Source organism: Bombina bombina, chromosome 5, assembly GCF_027579735.1.
Source record: "Bombina bombina isolate aBomBom1 chromosome 5, aBomBom1.pri, whole genome shotgun sequence".
NCBI lineage: Eukaryota > Metazoa > Chordata > Amphibia > Anura > Bombinatoridae > Bombina > Bombina bombina.
The window spans coordinates 101,261,951-101,283,203 of NC_069503.1; the positions used below are offsets into that span (position 1 = coordinate 101,261,951).

The window sequence follows — 21,253 nt, forward strand, 5'->3', positions numbered from 1 at the left end:
GCTTAATCATGCAACCTTAAAGGGATATGAAACACATTTTATTTTTTTCATGATTCAGATATAGAACAAGCAATTTCACACAACTTTCTAATTTACTCCTATTATCAGTTTTTCTTCATTATCTTTATTTGTGCTGCTCATTTGAAAAGTAGATCCCAACACAAAATAGTGTGAGAACCCTGCTTTATTGTGTTTCTAATTACTTGTTTTACCGGTGTATAAAATAGTATAAAGTCTATGGGAAATTTTACCTTTTAGGTTTTTTTATTTTTTATGTAAAATAACTGTTTGCTGTTTGTAATTTATTTGTATTATCAGATTGTACACAGCCTTTTATATTACCTGTTATAAGGAACCAGCTCCTATATATATATATATATATATATATATATATAAAGTTCACATTATATAAAAATATGAGTCTGTTATTGGCTGATAGCTGTCTCATGGTAACATGCAGAACTGCATTTATCAGAAAACAATCTACTTCTCTTTTTAAATTCATATTAAGTTTTATTGCATTGTATTTTTATTATGCATCTGTGGTTTTGTAATTCTATATGTTCCTTTTTAAATGGACTGAACTTGTAAATGCGGCTATCTTATCGCTTAGGAATATAATTTTTAGTAATTGGAAGAATAAACAAAAGATTAAATTTGAAGAATGGAAAAATTATATCATAAAACAGATAGTTATAGAACAATATGATACCCCTTGCTTTAATGAATTCGAAGTACAGAAATTTTTTATAAAGTGGTTTATATTTATACGAACACTCCCGGAAGATACTCAAAAGATACTCAAAAGCAGCTGATATACCCATTTAGGAATTCAGAGACCATGCTCAATATAAATTTAAGAGAGAGACAAGACAGAATATAATCTTGGAGGGGTAGGGTGATGGGAGGTTTTTTCCCCTTTTTTTTTTATCTTATCTGTGTCTTTTTGGTTTGTTTAGCTATGTTTTTTTTAACACAATATCTATTTATATGTATTTTGTTTTGGTTTTTGGGAAAAATAAGGGAGAAAGCAGATTCCAATTACGGGTTACATATGCTATCCGGGTCATTGGAAAGTAAAAAGGGATTAATTGGTACTTAGCACTGTACTGTTTATGATTAGGTATTTTTTTTTAAAAAAAGATGGTGATAGTTGTATTTCAATGTATAATTGTTAAACCTACAGCACTTTGTGGCAATTGTTTAAAATAAGATATATTGTTTATGGATTTGCTTTACCCTATGGACACCCAGGTCGGGGTCCGAAAATAAAAAGTAAAAAAATAAATAAATGGACTGAACTTGTCAAAAAGCATATCTCATTATGTTATTACTTTATGTAAACACAAACACTTCCTTTTCTTTTCTATATTTAAGATACCAATTGAAATGAACATTTTAGTGCCTATCTCTCTCATACCCAATGGCAGTGTGATTTAAGACAACACAGTATTGACCAAGAGAAGTTAAAGGACAGGGGGTGGAGATCATGACAAATACAAAATGTCTGACAGTGAGAATTAGTAGGAAGTAAAAAACCCATATTGCAGTATCCAATTTAACTTATATTTAAACAAATGAAATTTAACATTTATTACAGGAGAAAATATTGTTTCATATAAATGACAGAAAACAAAGATTATAATATATTTGTAAGGTTGTGATATGGCCTCACTCATAAATAGATTTTCTACCATTATGTTGTATAGATCTGGGAAGATTCATATTTAAAGTGATAGTAAACACCCAAAATGTTATTGTTTAATAAAATAGATAATCAATTTATTTACTATTCCCTAGTTTTGCATAACCAACACTGTTATAGAAATATACTTTTTACCTCTGTAATTACCTTGTATCTAAGCTTCTGCAGACTGCCTCTTTATCTCAGATCTTTTGACAGACTTTCATTTCAGGAAATTTGTGCTGACTCCTAAATAACTCCACGTGCATGAGCACAATGTTATTTATATGAAACACATGAACTAACACCCTCTAACTGTGAAAAAAATGTCAAATGCATTTAGATAAGAGGCAGGCTTCTAGGGCTTAGAAATTGGCATAGGAGCCTCCTAGTATTAGCTTTCAACTAAGAATACTAAGAGAACAAAGCAAGGTTGGTGATGATAAAAGTAAATTAGAAAGTTGTTTAAAATGACATGCCCTATCTGAATAATCAACGATTAATTTGGACTTTAATCTCCCTTTAAGGGGCAATTGTAACACACTGTGGGGCCCATTTATCAAGCTCTGTATGGAGCTTGAGGGCCCGTGTTTCTGGTGAGCCTTCAGACTCGCCAGAAACACATGTTTTGGAGCAGCGGTCTAAAGAATGCTGCTCCATAACCTGTCCGCCTGCTCCGAGGAGGCGGACAGACATCGCCGCAATTTAACCTGATCGAATATGATCGGGTTGATTGACAACCCCCTGCTAGCGGCCGCAAATCTGCAGGGGGTGGTGTTGCACCAGCAGTTCACAAGAGCTGCTGGTGCAATGCTGAATGCGGAGAGCGTATTGCTCTGTGCATTCAGCGAGGTCTGTCGGACATGATCCGCAATGTGGGATCATGTCCGACAGGTCTTTCATTATTAGGCCCCACAGTGTTAACTGTACTAAATGCTTGTGGTGAATCAATATCACATATGTAATAACCTAAACAGCTGATCTGTATCACATTAATTGTTATGTGTGCCTTTAATTATACCATACGTACAGTTAATCAGAACCATTATTTATTATTATCCCTTTAAACCATTTAATATACGTTTTACAGACACGGCCAGGGCACTGCGTAATCTGTTGGCGCTCTACAAATAACCAATAATAATATCAGGTATTGATGTAACTGGATTGAATAAGGGAACCTTCTTCCTGAGCACAGACATTGGAGCCTGTTATCAGCATGAACTCCTATGTGTTAGGTGAGTAAAATAGATATTATGCTGACTTTAATTACTGGGAAAATATAATAAATCACTCATTAAACAAATATAAACTATTATATTTATATCTGCGTCTTTAAGAACATTTGTGTCAGTGACAGTTATAAAAAAAGGAACAACTCCCATTGGGATGAGGATTAGTGTATAAATACTACTTCCCCCCTCTGTCCTTTTAGACGGATCATGTCTAACAACTGCCTAACCTCACCCCCAGACTTCTGTACTCAGAACACTGGCAACTCCACCTTCCCCTGCCCTAACTCATGGAACTCCCATAACTACACTTAAATAACTACGTTGTTCCCAGTGAGTGTTCCCCACCCCAGAACCGCTCCTGATTTGTGTGCTTAATTTTGCAGTAAATATTATTAAACTAATAAAGTTTTTGGCTGATTATATAAATGAAACAACAACAGCTGAATGCTTAAAGTATTGTAAAATCACTGCTTCTTACCCTCTCAAAACATCTCAAACTGATCTGTGATGATTAAGACATCATGTTCTCACCCAACTTGTTGAGCATGAGCCATGCAGGACTGTATGTGCGCTTGCTTGTGCAATGTTAAATGAGTATGGTGGATGCCACCTCTCTTGCCCAGAATACAGATGTACTTGTTCCCTTGGTGAGAACATTATGCAAAAAATGTTGTCATATTTTTTTAATTTGTTATGTAAAGGTAAATAAATGTAAAAATGAAAACAAAATGAAAGAAATTTTGTTGTGTATTAAAGAATATGAATTTTTTTAAGTGGATTATATTATAAAGAATAAATATTGTTATTTTTCTTTATTTCATTTATTTTTATGTAGACAAACACGTGAATAGTTCATTCACTAATGACTATTCACAAACATTGGGGATATCACAGCAGATATTTAATGAAGATGGTGAATTTGCAGGAACTGGGCAGCAATCATTATGTACAAGGAGTAATTTAGTCATCAAACAAGAGAACAACATTTATGCCTTATCTAGTGAAATGTTTATCCCTGAGGATAAACCACAAACATTTTCTGAGTTTTCAAAAAATGTTAAAGAGAAAAGTCTACAGTCTAGCCAAATGATTCATACAAAGGAGAAACATTTCAAATGTACAGAATATGAGAAAATCTTTAGATATAAGTCTCATCTACTAGAACACCACTCAATTCACATAGATGAGGAGCCAAACACATGTACTGAGGGTATGACAGGTTTTATACAAATGACAAAACGTATAGCTCATGAAAGGACCCACACAGGGGAGACACTATTTATCTGTACAGAGTGTGGAAAAAGTTTTACACGAATGTATAATCTAAAAACTCATGAAAGGAGTCACACAGGGGAAAAGCCTTTCACATGTACAGAGTGTGGAAAAAGTTTTACAGAAAAGAGTCATCTGAAAATTCATGAAAGGATTCACAGAGGAGAAAAGCCTTTCACATGTACAGAGTGTGGAAAAAGTTTTACACTAATGGATAATCTGAAAATTCATGTAAGAATTCACACAGGAGAAAAGCCTTTCACATGTACAGAGTGTGGAAAAAGTTTTACACAAAAGGGTGATCTGAAAAAGCATGAAAGGAGTCACACAGGAGAAAAGCCTTTCACATGTAAAGAGTGTGGAAAATGTTTTACACGAATGGATAATCTGAAAATTCATGAAAGGAGTCACACAGGGGACAAGCCTTTCACATTTACAGAGTGTGGGAAAAGTTTTACAGAAATAAGTAATCTGAAAAGTCATGAAAGGAGTCACACAGGAGAAAAGCCTTTCACATGTACAGAGTGTGGAAAATGTTTTACAGGAAAGAGTAGTCTGAAATATCATGAAAGGATTCACACAGGAGAAAGGCCTTTCACATGTACAGAGTGTGGAAAAAGTTTTACACAAATAAGTGGTCTGAAAACTCATGAAATGAGTCACACAGGGGAAAAGCCATTCACATGTACAGAGTGTGGAAAAGGTTTTATACAAATAAGTAGTCTGAAAAGTCATGAAAGGATTCACACCGGGGAAAAGCCATTCACATGTACAGAGTGTGGAAAATGTTTTACAGAAAAAAGTACTCTGAGAAAACATGAAAGGATTCACACAGGAGAAAAGCCTTTCACATGTATAGAGTGTGGAAAAAGTTTTACATATAAGGGTAATCTGAGAAAACATGAAAGGATTCACAAGGGAAGAAACCTTTCACATGTTTAGAAAGTGGAAAAAGAGTTTTATTGAAATCGGGTATCACAAAACACAAAATATTTACACACAAATAAACTTTATATACACAGTGTACAAACCTCTTTACAATTATCCTAAATAGGGCAAACTCTCTAAATAGAAGCGTCAAATGAGATGTTATTGTAAATTATACTTTCTAAATCCCAGTTCTAAAAGCCCCAGATTGGAAGAGCTCTCCTGCTGTCCTTTGTTCCTCTATATATGTGCACCTCAGTTTCTTGAATATAAATGTGATAGAATCCAAACACCACACATGAATATACAAATCTGTCCTCATACTGACCAGTTTACACAACCATTCACCCCAAAGCACCCCCAGTGTTGTTTATTAATATGCCAGTGTTAGGAGTTGTACGTTCGATATACATAGAGGAGAAAATAATTACATTTACAGAATTAAGGAGTCTTTATATGAATAGAGTGTTAGACAATTATATAAACAAGAACATCAGTCTCAAATGATTGACATCTGGGAGATATATTTAATGTGCACATCATGTGGATAAACCTTTTCTTATAGCAATAGATGCTTAGCATTGTACATGTTATTTACCAGAGGAATCACTGAGGGGAATTTGATTTTATCTAATGAGACTCAATTTCAGAAACTGGTACATATGTGATCATAATCAGTTTAATTTAATTGGCTACTATAACTAAAGTGGACATTATATATCTGATAAATCCCTTTGTATCAAGAGCAGAAGTGTTAGGTATATTTATATCATTGTGTGCATATATCATTTAATGCTGCTTTTTACTATATAATGAGATATAATGTTTTTTCCTGCAAATAAAAAGTGATTGTAATCCAGACCAGTATTTTGTGTTTTTTGTTTAATTAAAAACACAATATAACATAATAATTAGGAATATATCATCAAAGACAGAAGCCAAAACTGACAGTGAAAGTTAAACACTGATAATTCAGATAGAGCAGCAATTTTACCCAACTTTCCAATTTACTTCTATTATCTAATTTGCTTTGTTCTTTTGGTATCCTTTGTTATAGAGTAAACCTAGGAGGCTGATATTATATGAGCTTAGGGGCGTGCACATGTATTTAGCAGTCTGTGCAGCAGTGTTTGTAACTATGTATAACAGCTATAAATGTTGTTGCAAACTCTCCTGTCTGAAGATACGTGCACGCTCCTGATTTCACCTAGAAATACTCTTTAACAAAGGATAATAAGAGAACTAAGCACAAATGATAATATAAGTAAATTGGAAAGTTGTTTGAAACGTCATGTTCTATCCAATCCATTTGTTTAATTTTGACTTTACTGTCCCTTTAACAGTACATAAAACAATATCAAATTAACCCCCGACCTTCACCAACCCAGATTATTAATCACCAGCAAGACTTTATACACAGACATTTTCTGTTACTTAAATCATACTTAAAGAAAATTACACTTTCATGATTCAAATTGAATGTGTAATTTTATGATACTTTTAATTTAACTTCTGTTATCAGACTTATGCACTACTGGGATCTGACTGGTGGCTACACGCATGTGCCTCTTGTCATTGGCTCATCAGATATGCTCAGCTAGCTCCCAGTAGTATATTGCTGCTCTATAGCTGACTTTGCATGAGTTAAAGGGACAGTCTACACCTTGGTCATCTTAAAGTCTTACCTTAGATTTAGCTGCAAATTAGCCTCCTGCACCCCTTTCTATATCATGCAGCAGGAACAATAAAAAAGTTATTTTAAAATGAATAATGGCTGCCAAGCTCAGCCCACTGATGACATCATGATCTGGGCTGCATCTAAGCACTCTGCTGAATAGCAATGACAGTCTGTTGCATCCAACTAGTGAGCCTTTTGTGATTGGATGCCATATGCAGCCCAGATCATGATGTCATCAGTGGGCTGAGCTTGGCAGCCATTTCAAAGTGACCAGAAACAATATTAATTTTAAAATAACTATTTTACTGTCCATGCTGCATGATATAGAAAAGGTGCAGGAGGCTATTTGCAGCTTTACTCAAAGGTAAGATGACCAAGGTGTAGACTGTCCCTTTAAATACATAGTTATATACAATCATTGGTACAATAATAAACTGATATACTATATAAGAGCATCATTTGCACCTTTGTATCTCTTTAATTAATAACAGAAATTATAAAAAATGTATTCTAGATAAAAATTATTTTATCACAATGTTATCTTCATTAAACAAGGATTCACAAAAAGATAGCACAAAGCTAGATCTGACTAAAGGGACAGTAAACACCTTGAGACTGTAATATAAACTAATTATTCCTTGGAAAACAACTTTACCGTATACTTTCATTGTCTAATAGTATTGTTATATCAGCTGTGTGCCGGGATATTATCTGTGTGTCACAGACGTACAGTGACTAATAATGCAATAAACACATAGAAATAATGTCACTGACTCACTATTTAATGTCTAATAGTATTGTTATATCAGCTGTGTGTCGGGCTATTATCTGTGTGTCACAAACGTAGTGACTAATAATGCAATAAACACATAGAAATAACTTCACTGACTCACTATTTAATGTCTAATAGTATTGTTATATCAGCTGTGTGCCGGGATATTATCTGTGTGTCACAGACGTACAGTGACTAATAATACAATAAACACATAGAAATAACATCACTGACTCACTATTCATTGTCTAATAGTATTGTTATATCAGCTGTGTGCTGGGATATTATCTGTGTGTCACAAACGTACAGTGACTAATAATGCAATAAACACATAGAAATAACGTCACAGACTCACTATTCATTGTCTAATACTATTGTTATATCAGCTGTGTGCCAGGATATTATCTGTGTGTCACAAACGTACAGTGACTAATAATGCAATAAACACATAGAAATAAGCTCATTGACTCACTATTTAATGTCTAATAGTATTGTTATATAAGCTGTGTGTCGGGATATTATCTGTGTGTCACAGACGTACAGTGACTAATAATGCAATAAACACATAGAAATAACTTCACTGACTCACTATTTAATGTCTAATAGTATTGTTATATCAGCTGTGTGCTGGGATATTATCTGTGTGTCACAGATGTACAGTGACTAATAATGCAATTAGCACATAGAAATAACTTCACTCACTCACTATTTAATGTCTAATAGTATTGTTATATCAGCTGTGTGCCGGGATATTATCTGTGTGTCACAAACGTACAGTGACTAATAATGCAATAAACACATAGAAATAAGTTCACTGACTCACTATTTAATGTCTAATAGTATTGTTATATCAGCTGTGTGCCGGGATATTATCTGTGTGTCACAAACGTATAGTGACTAATAATGCAATAAACACATAGAAATAAGTTCACTGATTTACTATTTAATGTTGAAGCCGTTTAACGTTTCTCCGCCCCTTGCTTGCGGTATGTCTGGGTGTCACTCCATTTTGCTTCCGGTTGAATTATCGATTTGTATGCGGAAAGAGCATCCCACTCGCTTGTGCTACAGTCCCTTCCGGTCATGGTGAGTTTCCTGTGTTGCTTTAGGTTTCCTCCGGCAGCTGCATGCCAACACTTCAGTGGTACAAAGGGTCCCCACTGTTATAGTGATTCCTCTATTCACTACATATAAACTGTAATAAACAAACAGCAGGAACAGCCCTATGGATTAAGGCGGCTTTATTAGAAAGATGAAGCATTATCGTGACCACTTATCATCAGAGACATCTGACAAAGCGCTTGATGAGTGACATGCATAAGAATGGTCCTGAAAATGCTGCTATCTTTCTAATAAATCCGTAATCCATTGGACTGTTCTCTGACATTTGCTTTATTTATTACTGTTCCCTTCAATATTTATTTTGACCCATTTTCCTATAATTTAAGTCTGAAAATTGTGTATTTTTCAGTCCTGAAAACTGAAAGTGCACATAGCAGCATCATATATCTGTCCAGAGTGGCTTATTTTTGATTTAGAAGATATATCTTACTATAAGGTATATAATGTCAAGTTGCTATGAGTCCATAGAAAAAGAGGTTTGGTATTGCAATCACTATGTATACTATATCTGCAACTGTTTGGTTAGATATAAATATTCTGTCTTATTTATAAATAATATTATTTATTGAAGGCTAAATTCAAAGTATTTTTGTTTAATCTATTTTGTATAAAAATATAATGAAAAAAATCTCTACTGGATTATAGGAATAACTAGTGTTAAAGCCCCAGTGTACACGGGCCAAAATGTTTAAGGAAAAAATATACATATACATCTATCCCTCTATTCCAATCCATCTACCCCTTTATCCCTATCCATCTATCCCTCTACCCATCTATCACTCTCCCTCCATCCCTATCCCTTTATCCCTATAAACCCCTTTTATTTAATTTTTTTTTTTTTTTTAGTGGTCCCACCACCTCCTCCCCTCCCGTGATCACCATTTAGTAGCCCCTGCACCCATTTTCGGTAGTTTAGCTTCCCCATCCCTCCCTGTCCCTTTTTTTCTGTAGAAGAGAATAGTGATAATAGGTAGTCAGACTACGAGGTATTAGCATGACAGCTATGCTCTATAATTTTGTATATGGCTATGATAAAAAAGGAAGGACAGGCCTCTGTATTATACAAGATGGTTATGATTTAAATATTATTAGAGGAAGTAAGGATAAACCTAAAACAGTATCTGAATGTTAAATATGGCTGGTAATGTACAAATTGTTGTTGTTATATGTGCACTGGAGTCCAGAGGGAGCACAAACCTCGGCTCTCCTGTAAGATTTTACTTAGTAAAAGTTATTGTTATTTTAATATGCTTTGTTCAGGGGGTATTATTATTTAATTTATTTTTTCTTTTTTTATTATATATTTTTTCTTTTCCGCCTCTTCTCTCCCCCCACACTCACCCCCTATTCTGCTCCGTAAAAATCCTTTAATAATTAGTCATAAAAATTAAACTAGTTTTGTGGAATGTGGTGGTGGGGGGGGTGACATCTCCAATTAAGAGAAAAAATATCCTTAAACTCCTAAAAAAACAAAGAGCAGATATTGTGTTTTTGCAAGAATTACATTTAAAAGCAGGTGAAATTGATAAACTTAAGGTAAACTGAATAAAAGAGATTATAGCAACACCATGTGATAAACAAAGTCGGGGTGTAGCCATCCTTTTTAACCAAAGCTTGGATTATGAGATAATGAGACATGATCTGGAACCGACAGGGAGTTATATTATCTTACAGGTGCAGATAGCAAAGATCAGATGGTCATTATGTAACGTATAGGGACCTAATAAACTTAATAAGGAATTTTGGAGCAAGTTAGAAAAAAAATTATTACCACTCCGGGGAAAAAATCTGATAATTATGAGTGATTTTAACATTGTTAGGATATGTTAGAATTACCGACGCCATCTTGTCCTAGTTGCCATTTTGTATTAGGCATCCATCTTGTCTAAGAAAGGTTTATACTAACAGTTTATTATGTAGTGAGAAATATGCTGATGTTAGTAAGACCTGTATAAGCTAGAATGGCCTTGTGAATGTTCCTAGCAATGCACCTGGAAGCCTGTTATCTATGTAAGATGCCCAAACGGCCTTGCTTGGGCTGAGCTATGCGCCCAGATGTACTTTTGTTATTGTTATAGAAATACTCTTTAATACTCCTCTTTCACTCAATTATTTTAATAAGCTTCCTTTGTTCATGAAATATGGTATGATATTATGTAGTTATGAACACGTCATTGTTTATCCCCATATGCTGTAATTATTGCCTATAAGAAGTGTTGTGCATCTTCTAATAAACAGAATAGGTGTTAGACTGATTGCTGCGTGGTCTGATTCCTGTTCTCTGGGATATCCCATCAAGTAACCCATTCATTTCCAGGTAAAAGTGTATGATCCAGGCCAAGTGCTGACTGACACACTCCCCCCTGAAAATAATACCTAACAATTCTGGTGTCAGAAGTGGGATTCGCACTGCGTAAGTAGATACATGTTTTTTACTCTACTTTTCCCTCTGTGAATCTGAATCTAAATGTATTTATATAAAAGGTGTTGGTGATATATATAAAGGGGTTCCTGCAGTGAAGGTGTAGGTTTGCAGAGGTTCGAGTCCTGCCGGCATTTATATTAACCCCTCTAGACAGGTTAAAGTCCTGCTAGTTTAGACAGGTTTGGAGTCCTGTCTGGTGTAGCGCAGGTTGTGGCGCTGTTTAAGTTAGCGTGCATTTTGCAGGTGGTTCAAGTCTCCCACGCAAGTTGCAGCGCTGTTTTTGGTGAGTAGGAGTCTCACCTGGTTAGCGTGCAGTTGACGGGTGGTTCGAGTCCCCCATGCAGAGTTGCAGCGCTGTTTTGGTGAGTTAGAGTCTCACCTGTGTTGAAGTTTTCCCTATATATTCCTATAGTAGAGTTTTATTACCTATCACTGGAATTGAATTGGTACTTGGTGCTGCTTTTTGCTTGCTTGATTGCTTGCTTATACTGCCATATAACTGTGCTGTGCTAAGAAAATATTAAGTAATTGTGCCTTTTATCATGGTTGCTATTATTGTGTTGTTAAAATGTGCTCTGCTCACAGCAAAATATTGATAATAATGCACAGAGAAGAGGAGAATGTTATTGCATCTTTAATGTCTACAAAAGGGTTAACAGTTTCATTTCAAGGCAGGGAGTTGTGCACGCCGAAGTTTTCTCCTGCATTCAGAAAAGTTATGAGCAGAGAAGAGGGGTGGCCAGTGCTGTGTAATGAGTGTTTGTCTGTCTGATGTTCAATGTGTCCCGTGTTATGTGTAAAAGATTTACTCTACACTAAAAGATCTGAGGATGTATTATCCTGTCTAAAATTTGTTTATGTCTCAATTTGTTGGGAAAATGGCCATTCCTTGCAAATTCGGACACTTTCAGATAATTTTAAATTTGGTGGAAAGTTAATTTTATTGTATTTCTAAATGTCTTTGCTATGTTTGAGAATGTTAATAAAATATGTTTTCAGTGTCTATAAAAAACTTAAAGTTAAAATTGCTCAATGTTGAGTGAATTTATGGTATGCAAGTTGATATGAGCTTGTGTGTGTATTGCTGTAAAAATGACCTTGGTGCATTTTTCTTTCTAAATGGTAAATATTCAGGCTGGTTTCTTAGCTAAGCTGTAATGAGGTATTTTAATGTGTTATTGTTGTAACTTGATTTAAAGTCATATGTATGTTCTTAATTATGTGTGTTATTAATAGCATTTTTTTTTTTAGAATTTTTTATTGAGGTAATAATTTGGCATACAAACACAAAATTACAGCAGTATACAATAGAAATCTAAATTTGCTTATGACAGGATACAATGTGTAGGTTACAGATTAATAGACATTACACGGGATCTCAGTTGCACTAAGCAGAGCAAAAAACATAATCACCTGCTGCAAGAATAAAAGAGATAAAACAACAAATAAAAAAAAATTCCAATAAAAGTTTTGAACCTTCTTATTTATCTAAGAGGCCACTCTTGGACCTCAGAACAAAAAATATTAAACAACTATAGCGGAAGGTTACCCCAAAGGTAAGAGGCCTCTTATGGACCTCATAATGAAAACCTCAGATTTTAATTTTATTGCGCTATATATTTGCTAGATAGGGGAAAAATTAAATTTATTTTCAGTGGAGTGGATTTACCATAGGAGCCTAGAATATAAGGACATAACTGAGCTATATAGAGTCATAAGTTAGAACATATGTCTCAAGGCATGCAGGGTTATGATTATAAAGTGCTAATTAGCAGAGCATAAAGGACATGCACCTATATATTGTAAGCTAGAAATTTGTAGGGCAATTGCTTTGGCCAATAATATAATTCACAATTTATTGGTAGGAGTATCTCTAGTGGGGACAAAGGGAAAAGATACTTCACACTAAATGCTTACCCTATTATCATACTAAGTTATGGCTTCATGGTAGGTATCAATATTAAGACAACTATTAGATAGATATAAATCTAGGTATGAAATAACCGCTATCATCTAGGCAGATATAGGATCTTGCGATCTCGGCCGCAGACAGCGAGACCCAGAACATGCTTATAGGAGAAAAGAGAGAGGTGCCTTCAGATGCAACTCAGGAAACCAGAATAAGAGAAAACATTGGCAAAATTGGTACTTCAAGATGAAAGAGAGTAAATATATTTGACCCGCAAATATATATAGAAATGTGTTAAATTTCTGCATTTAGTTATATTTACACCAGATATCCTTGGTTCGCTACTTTATTTACCTTTCAAAGCTCAGTCTAGTAAATGCTATATAGATACATATATAAAGTCATTGCTATATTGAGCCTTCAGAGAGTGGATTAAATACACATTCGACTTCTATTGTTATAACCAGCAGATCTGGGTAAGACAGTCATCTTCAGTTTGTTGCTTTAAGTACTTTATAAGGACACCAACTGGTAGGCGCAAAATTGTTATAAAAGTTGAAAACATCAAAATATAAAAAATATAACCATCAGCTATGCATCATAAACATTGTAAATATATTCATTTGTCCCATAATTATATATTAGTCAAGCAACATGTAATACAGCAACCGCCCAATATGTACATATAAGAAAAAGGTCTCCAGCAGCCTGAACTGACAGCCCTGATAGAGCTCTAACTAATAGGTATACTGATAATATCAACATTGTGAACAAAAAAAATGCAACTAGGAACAAGTGAAATATACACAGAACCTTACGGTATAGAGTACTTTTTTAAGTGAACATTTTTTTTTCTCAACAATGTCCCAATCATGACCGTAAAAGTCAGATTGTCCAGTTGTAGAGATGCCTACATAGAGCCAATGCTCAACACCCCTGGTCATCTATGCATTGGTGTCTTGCCCACACCTCTTTTGTTAGACACAAGTCCAAGGTGCTGTCTGTAGTGTTGTAAGCTGGTATAGTCCAAGAGGCTAAATCCGGAGTGGGGTGGAAGTAGGGCCAGGATTGCAACCACCACGAGTGCATACCTCACACCTTCCAGAGTCAATTTATTGGCCTGTAGGGTCAGAGCAGCTGATTGTGTTATGATAAGCCAATCTGTGCGGTCACTTAGACCACGGCGTTCCAGAGCTAACGCCGGATCCGGGCACGGGAGAGCGGGTAATTGGGAAGGCATAGTAGATGTTATCCCCACGAACTCCACCAGATGCTTGTGCCGAGTTGTTACAGCCGTATATTTCATATGCCACTTGTCCCCAGACAGGACATCAGCTCGCCGCATCACGAATGCATCTGAATATTTGGTTAAGGATTCCGGTGCTGTGTGCTCTCCACTATCTGTTGGTTACAACATCCAGATGAACATAATTTCTCATGTGAATTCAGAGCTTATAAAAATTTCTCTAGAATAGACCTGGTTTTAGTAGATAAGGCACTGTGAAAGCAGGATATGGATTCTCAAATTAATGAGATCCTTCTCTCGGATCATGCGATCATCTCCCTGCAAATTATGTCAAGGAAAGAAATACCTAAAAATAATTTCTGGTTTCCAAAATTTATGAGTAATAATATTCAATTTTGTAACTGACTGACCAATAAATAGAAAGACTACCTAAAAATAAATGCAGCGTATATTGAGAAACCCAAGATTTTGTGGGAGGCAGGTAAAGCTGTAATGATGGGCGAGATGGTGGCATATATATGTGCAAGTTAAAAAAGAAAAATCGGGCCAGAGAATTACAACTAGCGAGTCAATTAAAAAAAAAAGCTTATAATCGGTATTTAAATAACCCCCAGGTAAATTCTTGGTATAAGTATACTCAAGCAAAGATGGAAAGAGAAGATTTTTTTAAATGAAAATGGGCTTGTGAAGGCTTAAAAGACAGGGCATTTTTTCATGGACACCTAGGGATCTCTGCTAGTTATCTCTCAAAACTGGTTAAATTAAAAAAAAAAAAGCAAGAACATAATTGCTAATATAAGGGAAGGAGAGAAAAAGTACACTCAGGCTTCAGAAAAGCTATACGCATCAGAGCAGATAGAGGAAGGGGAGAAGGAGAGATTCTGGCAAAAGATTAAAGTACCAAAAATCTCTGCATAGGTACTGCAAACTATAAATCAAGAAATCACAGAGACAGAAGTCTTGGCAGTAATTAAAAAGATAAAAATCAATAAAGATGCGGGTCCTGATGGTCTCCCCGCAGAATTTTATAAAATTATTAAGCAAGAGGTGGCAGGAATACTAGTTAAATTTTTTAATGAATATTTTGTCAAGAACAGTATGCATTCAAAATATTTTGCTGACTCCACAGTTACCTTAATACATAAGAAAGGCAAAACATTGGGAGGATCTAGGCTTGTATATGCCTATATCACTCTTGAATGTAGACTATAAAATCCTGATGGTAATCATAGCAGAGAGGTTAAAAAAAGTACTGGGGGAGATCATACATACAGATCAGGCAGGATTTATGCCAGGAAGGAATGTTGTGAGAAAAATTAGATGGGTTCTTTTAACTCTGCATTATTACCATAACAGAGATCAGCAAAATAAGAAACAAAAAAGGGGAGATATGGCACTGTTAGCGATAGATGCGGAGAAAGTGTTTGACGCTATTAATTGGGACCATCTATTCACTGCATTAACCAAGTTCAGCATTAAAGGTAACCTACCTAATATGATTAAACTTATATATAACAAGCCTAGATCACAACTGCTGCTAAACTCCGAACTTTCACAACATATTACCCTGCATAAAGGGACATGGCAAGGATGCCTGTTATCACCCCTTTTGTTTAATATCTCGCTGGAAGACAAGAATTAGAAGGCATCAAAATTGGTAAATAGAAAGTATTAATTTCGTAATACGTGGATGATATAGATCTGTTTTTATATAATACATCTAAAAGTACTTCCAAAATGTCTAGAAATTATAAATAACTAAAGTAAATGTTCTGGATATAAAATGAATATGAAAAAGTCAGAATTATTATGGATTTCTAAAAAATATAACAGCTATAGTAATCATGGATTTAAAGAAGTCCACTACATAAAATATCTAGGTCTTAATCTAAGTAAAAAGTGTATGGTACCTTCTTAACTATAAAGAGGTATTGGGTTAGCTGCCGGAGGAGCTAGCGAGATGGAAAGGGTATAATCTTTCATTGACAGCAAAGATTATGCTAATTAAAACAATAATTTTTCCCAAAATTCTGTATTTATTACAAAACTTACCTCTGTTCATAACTAAGGTAGATTTGCTTGAATTCAATAACACTATAGCACAATTTTTATGGAATAATAAGAAACCCCGGCTAGCAGTAGATAAGTTAATACAGCGTAAGAAAGAAGGGGGCCTAGTGCTCCCATGTCTTAAATATTATAACTGGATAACGATGGTAAAATTTGCAGTAGATTGGCTAATGGAAGGAGAATATGTAACATATTATAACTTAGAATCAGAAATAATTGCTCCATTTGATCTCAAGGTGGTTTTACATCTGGAACGAAAGAAAATCCCAAGTAATATTAGTGAGATGTTGACCTTTACTAATATTATTATGGCTTGGCAAAAATATTGTACCATAATGCATTGTCAATTTCAAGTATCACAATATTGTCCAATAGTTGGCATGGCGGATTTTGCACCAGGTATCTATGATCAGGTCTTTAAAGAGTGGAAAAGGAAGGGTCTAATTTATTTTTCTCCAACATTGGTGTGTCCGGTCCACGGCATCATCCTTACTTGTGGGATATCTCTTCCCCAACAGGAAATGGCAAAGAGTCCCAGCAAAGCTGGCCATATAGTCCCTCCTAGGCTCCGCCCACCCCAGTCATTCTCTTTGCCGTTGCACAGGCAACATCTCCACGGAGATGGTTAAGAGTTTTTTAATGTTTAAATGTAGTTTTTATTCTTCTATCAAGTGTTTGTTATTTTAAAATAGTGCTGGTATGTACTATTTACTCTGAAACAGAAAAGGATGAAGATTTCTGTTTGTGAGAGGAAGATGATTTTAGCAGACAGTAACTAAAATCGATTGCTGTTTCCACATAGGACTGTTGAGATGAAGTAACTTCAGTTGGGGGAAGCAGTTAGCAGACTTTTCTGCTTAAGGTATGACTAGCCATATTTCTAACAAGACGATGTAATGCTGGAAGGCTGTCATTTCCCCTCATGGGGACCGGTAAGCCATTTTCTTAGTCAAACAAAGAGAATAAAGGGCTTATTATGGGCTAAAAAACTGGTAGACATTTTTATGGGCTAAATCGATTGCTTTATTTGGGCATTTTATTCATATTTATGCTGACAATTTGCATTTATAAACTTGGGGAACGTTTATTAAACGGCAGGCACTGTGTTAGACACCTTTTCCAGTCAGGGGGCCTTCCTAGTTGTAGACTGAGCCTCATTTTCGCGCCATTACTGCGCAGTTGTTTTTTGAGAGCAGGGCATGCAGATGCATGTGTGAGGATCTAAAAATTGCTGGAAAAGCTTCTAGAAGGCGTCAATTGGTATCGTATTCCCCTCTGGGTTCCGTTATTTTAAGGGTTAAAGCTCTGAAATTTGGTGTGCAATACTATTAATGGTAATTTTTTAACAATTCCTTCATACTTTTTCACATATTCAGTAATAAAGTGTTTTCTGTTTAAAATTTAAAGAGACAGTAACGGTTTTGTTTTAAAACGTTTTTTGTGCTTTGTTGACAAGTTTAAGCCTGTTTAACATGTCTGTACCTTTCAGATAAGCTATGTTCTATATGTATGAAAGCCAATGTGTCTCCCCATTTAAAATTATGTGATAATTGTGCCATAGCGTCCAAACAAAGTAAGGACAGTACTGCCACAGATAATGAAATTGCCCAAGATGATTCCTCAGATGAGGGGAGTAAACATGATACTACATCATCTCCTACTATGTCTACACCAGTTTTGCCCACGCAGGAGGCCCCTAGTACATCTAGTGCGCCAATGCTTATTACCATGCAACAATTAACGGCTGTAATGGATAACTCCATAGCAAATATTTTATCCAAAATGCCTACTTATCAGAGAAAGCGCGATTGCTCTGTTTTAAACACTGAAGAGCAGGAGGGCGCTGATGATAATTGTTCTGTCATACCCTCACACCAATCTGAAGGGGCCATGAGGGAGGTTTTGTCAGATGGAGAAATTTCAGATTCAGGAAAAATTTCTCAACAAGCTGAACCTGATGTTGTGACATTTAAATTTAAATTAGAACATCTCTGCGCACTGCTTAAGGAGGTGTTATCTACTCTGGATGATTGTGACAACTTGGTCATTCCAGAGAAATTATGCAAGATGGACAAGTTCCTAGAGGTTCCGGTGCACCCCGACGCTTTTCCTATACCCAAGCGGGTGGCGGACATAGTAAATAAGGAGTGGGAAAAGCCCGGCATACCTTTTGTTCCCCCCCCTATATTTAAGAAATTATTTCCTATGGTCGACCCCAGAAAGGACTTATGGCAGACAGTCCCTAAGGTCGATGGGGCAGTTTCTACTCTAAACAAACGCACTACTATTCCTATCGAAGATAGTTGTGCTTTCAAAGATCCTATGGATAAAAAATTGGAAGGTTTGCTTAAAAAGATTTTTGTACAGCAAGGTTACCTTCTACAACCCATTTCGTGCATTGTTCCTGTCACTACAGCAGCGTGGTTCTGGTTCGAGGAACTAGAAAAGTCGCTCAGTAGAGAGACTCCATATGAGGAGGTTATGGACAGAGTTCACGCACTTAAATTGGCTAACTCTTTTATTTTAGATGCCGCTTTGCAATTAGCTAGATTAGCGGCGAAAAATTCAGGGTTTGCTATCGTGGCGCGCAGAGCGCTTTGGCTAAAGTCTTGGTCAGCGGATGTGTCATCCAACACAAAATTGCTTAACATCCCTTTCAAAGGTAAAACTCTATTTGGACCAGAATTGAAAGAGATTATTTCAGACATCACTGGGGGAAAGGGCCACGCCCTTCCACAAGATAGGTCTTTCAAGGCTAAAAATAAGTCTAATTTTCCTTCCTTTCGCAATTTCAGGAATGGACCGGCCTCTAATTCTGCATCCTCTAAGCAAGAGGGTAAGGCCTCACAACCCAAACCAGCCTGGAAACCGATGCAAGGCTGGAACAAGGGTAAGCAGGCCAAGAAGCCTGCCGCTGCTAACAAAACAGCATGAAGGAGTAGCCCCCGATCCGGGACCGGATCTAGTGGGGGGCAGACTCTCTCTCTTTGCTCAGGCTTGGTCAAGAGATGTTCAGGATCCCTGGGCGCTAGAAATAGTTTCTCAAGGTTATCTCCTGGAATTCAAGGAACTACCCCCAAGGGGAAGGTTCCACATGTCTCACTTATCCTCAAACCAAATAAAGAGAAAGGCATTCTTACATTGTGTAGAAGACCTGTTAAAGATGGGAGTGATACACCCAGTTCCAATAAAGGAACAAGGAATGGGATTTTATTCCAATCTGTTCGTAGTTCCCAAAAAAGAGGAAACTTTCAGACCAATTTTGGATTTGAAGATCCTAAACAAATTTCTCAGGGTACCATCGTTCAAGATGGAAACCATTCGAACGATTCTACCCACTATCCAGGAAAGTCAATTTATGACTACCGTGGATCTAAAGGATGCGTACCTACATATTCCTATCCACAAAGAACATCATCAGTTCCTAAGGTTCGCTTTTCTGGACAAGCATTACCAGTTTGTGGCCCTCCCATTCGGGTTAGCCACTGCTCCAAGGATTTTCACAAAGGTGCTAGGGTCCCTTCTAGCGGTTCTAAGACCGAGGGGCATTGCAGTAGTACCTTACTTGGACGACATTCTAATACAAGCGTCGTCCCTGTCAAAAGCAAAGGCTCATACAGACATCGTTCTAGCCTTTCTCAGATCACACGGATGGAAGGTGAACATAGAAAAAAGTTCTCTGTCTCCGTCGACAAGAGTTCCCTTCTTGGGAACAATAATAGATTCCTTAGAAATGAGGATTTTTCTGACAGAGGTCAGAAAATCAAAACTTCTAAGCTCTTGTCAAGTGCTTCATTCTGTTCCTCGTCCTTCCATAGCGCAGTGCATGGAAGTAGTAGGGTTGATGGTTGCAGCAATGGACATAGTTCCTTTTGCACGAATTCATCTAAGACCATTACAACTGTGCATGCTCAAACAGTGGAATGGGGACTATACAGACTTGTCTCCAATGATTCAAGTAGATCAGAAGACCAGAGATTCACTCCATTGGTGGCTGACCCTGGACCATCTGTCCCAGGGAATGAGCTTCCGCAGACCAGAGTGGGTCATTGTCACGACCGACGCCAGTCTAGTGGGCTGGGGCGCGGTCTGGGAATCCCTGAAAGCTCAGGGTCTATGGTCTCGGGAAGAGTCTCTTCTCCCGATAAACATTCTGGAACTGAGAGCGATATTCAATGCTCTCAGGGCTTGGCCTCAGCTAGCAAAGGCCAGATTCATAAGGTTCCAATCAGACAACATGACGACCGTTACGTATATCAATCATCAGGGGGGAACAAGGAGTTCCCTGGCGATGAAAGAAGTGACCAAAATAATTCAATGGGCGGAGGATCACTCCTGCCACCTGTCTGCGATCCACATCCCAGGTGTGGAAAACTGGGAGGCGATTTTCTGAGTCGTCAGACATTCCATCCGGGGGAGTGGGAACTCCATCCGGAGATCTTTGCCCAAATAACTCAATTATGGGGCATTCCAGACATGGATCTGATGGTGTCTCCTCAGAACTTCAAGGTTCCTTGCTACGGGTCCAGATCCAGGGATCCCAAGGCGACTCTAGTAGATGCACTAGTAGCACCTTGGATCTTCAACCTAGCTTATGTATTTCCACCGTTTCCTCTCATTCCCAGGCTGGTAGCCAGGATCAATCAGGAGAGGGCCTCGGTGATCTTGATAGCTCCTGCGTGGCCACGCAGGACTTGGTATGCAGACCTGGTGAATATGTCATCGGCTCCACCATGGAAGCTACCTTTGAGACAGGACCTTCTTGTTCAGGGTCCATTCGAACATCCAAATCTGGTCTCCCTCCAGCTGACGGCTTGGAGATTGAACGCTTGATTCTATCGAAGCGTGGGTTTTCAGATTCTGTGATAGATACTCTGGTTCAGGCCAGAAAACCGGTAACTAGAAAGATTTAC

The 21,253-nt window shown here is 36.8% G+C and overlaps 2 protein-coding genes across 2 annotated transcripts in view; both read left to right on the forward strand.

The window, feature by feature from the left end:
* The window catches only part of LOC128661357 (uncharacterized), a 246,692-nt gene extending 240,715 nt beyond the window's left edge, over positions 1-5,977 (forward strand). The window contains exon 8 of the mRNA XM_053715621.1: positions 3,760-5,977. Within this exon, the coding sequence (XP_053571596.1) occupies positions 3,760-5,133 (1,374 nt within the window). The 3' untranslated portion in view covers positions 5,134-5,977. The remainder of the gene's footprint in view (positions 1-3,759) is intronic.
* Positions 2,822-21,253, forward strand: part of LOC128659994 (uncharacterized) — a 45,793-nt gene continuing 27,361 nt past the window's right edge. The window contains exon 1 of the mRNA XM_053713586.1: positions 2,822-2,922. The gene's annotated coding sequence lies outside the window, so the exon portion shown is untranslated. The remainder of the gene's footprint in view (positions 2,923-21,253) is intronic.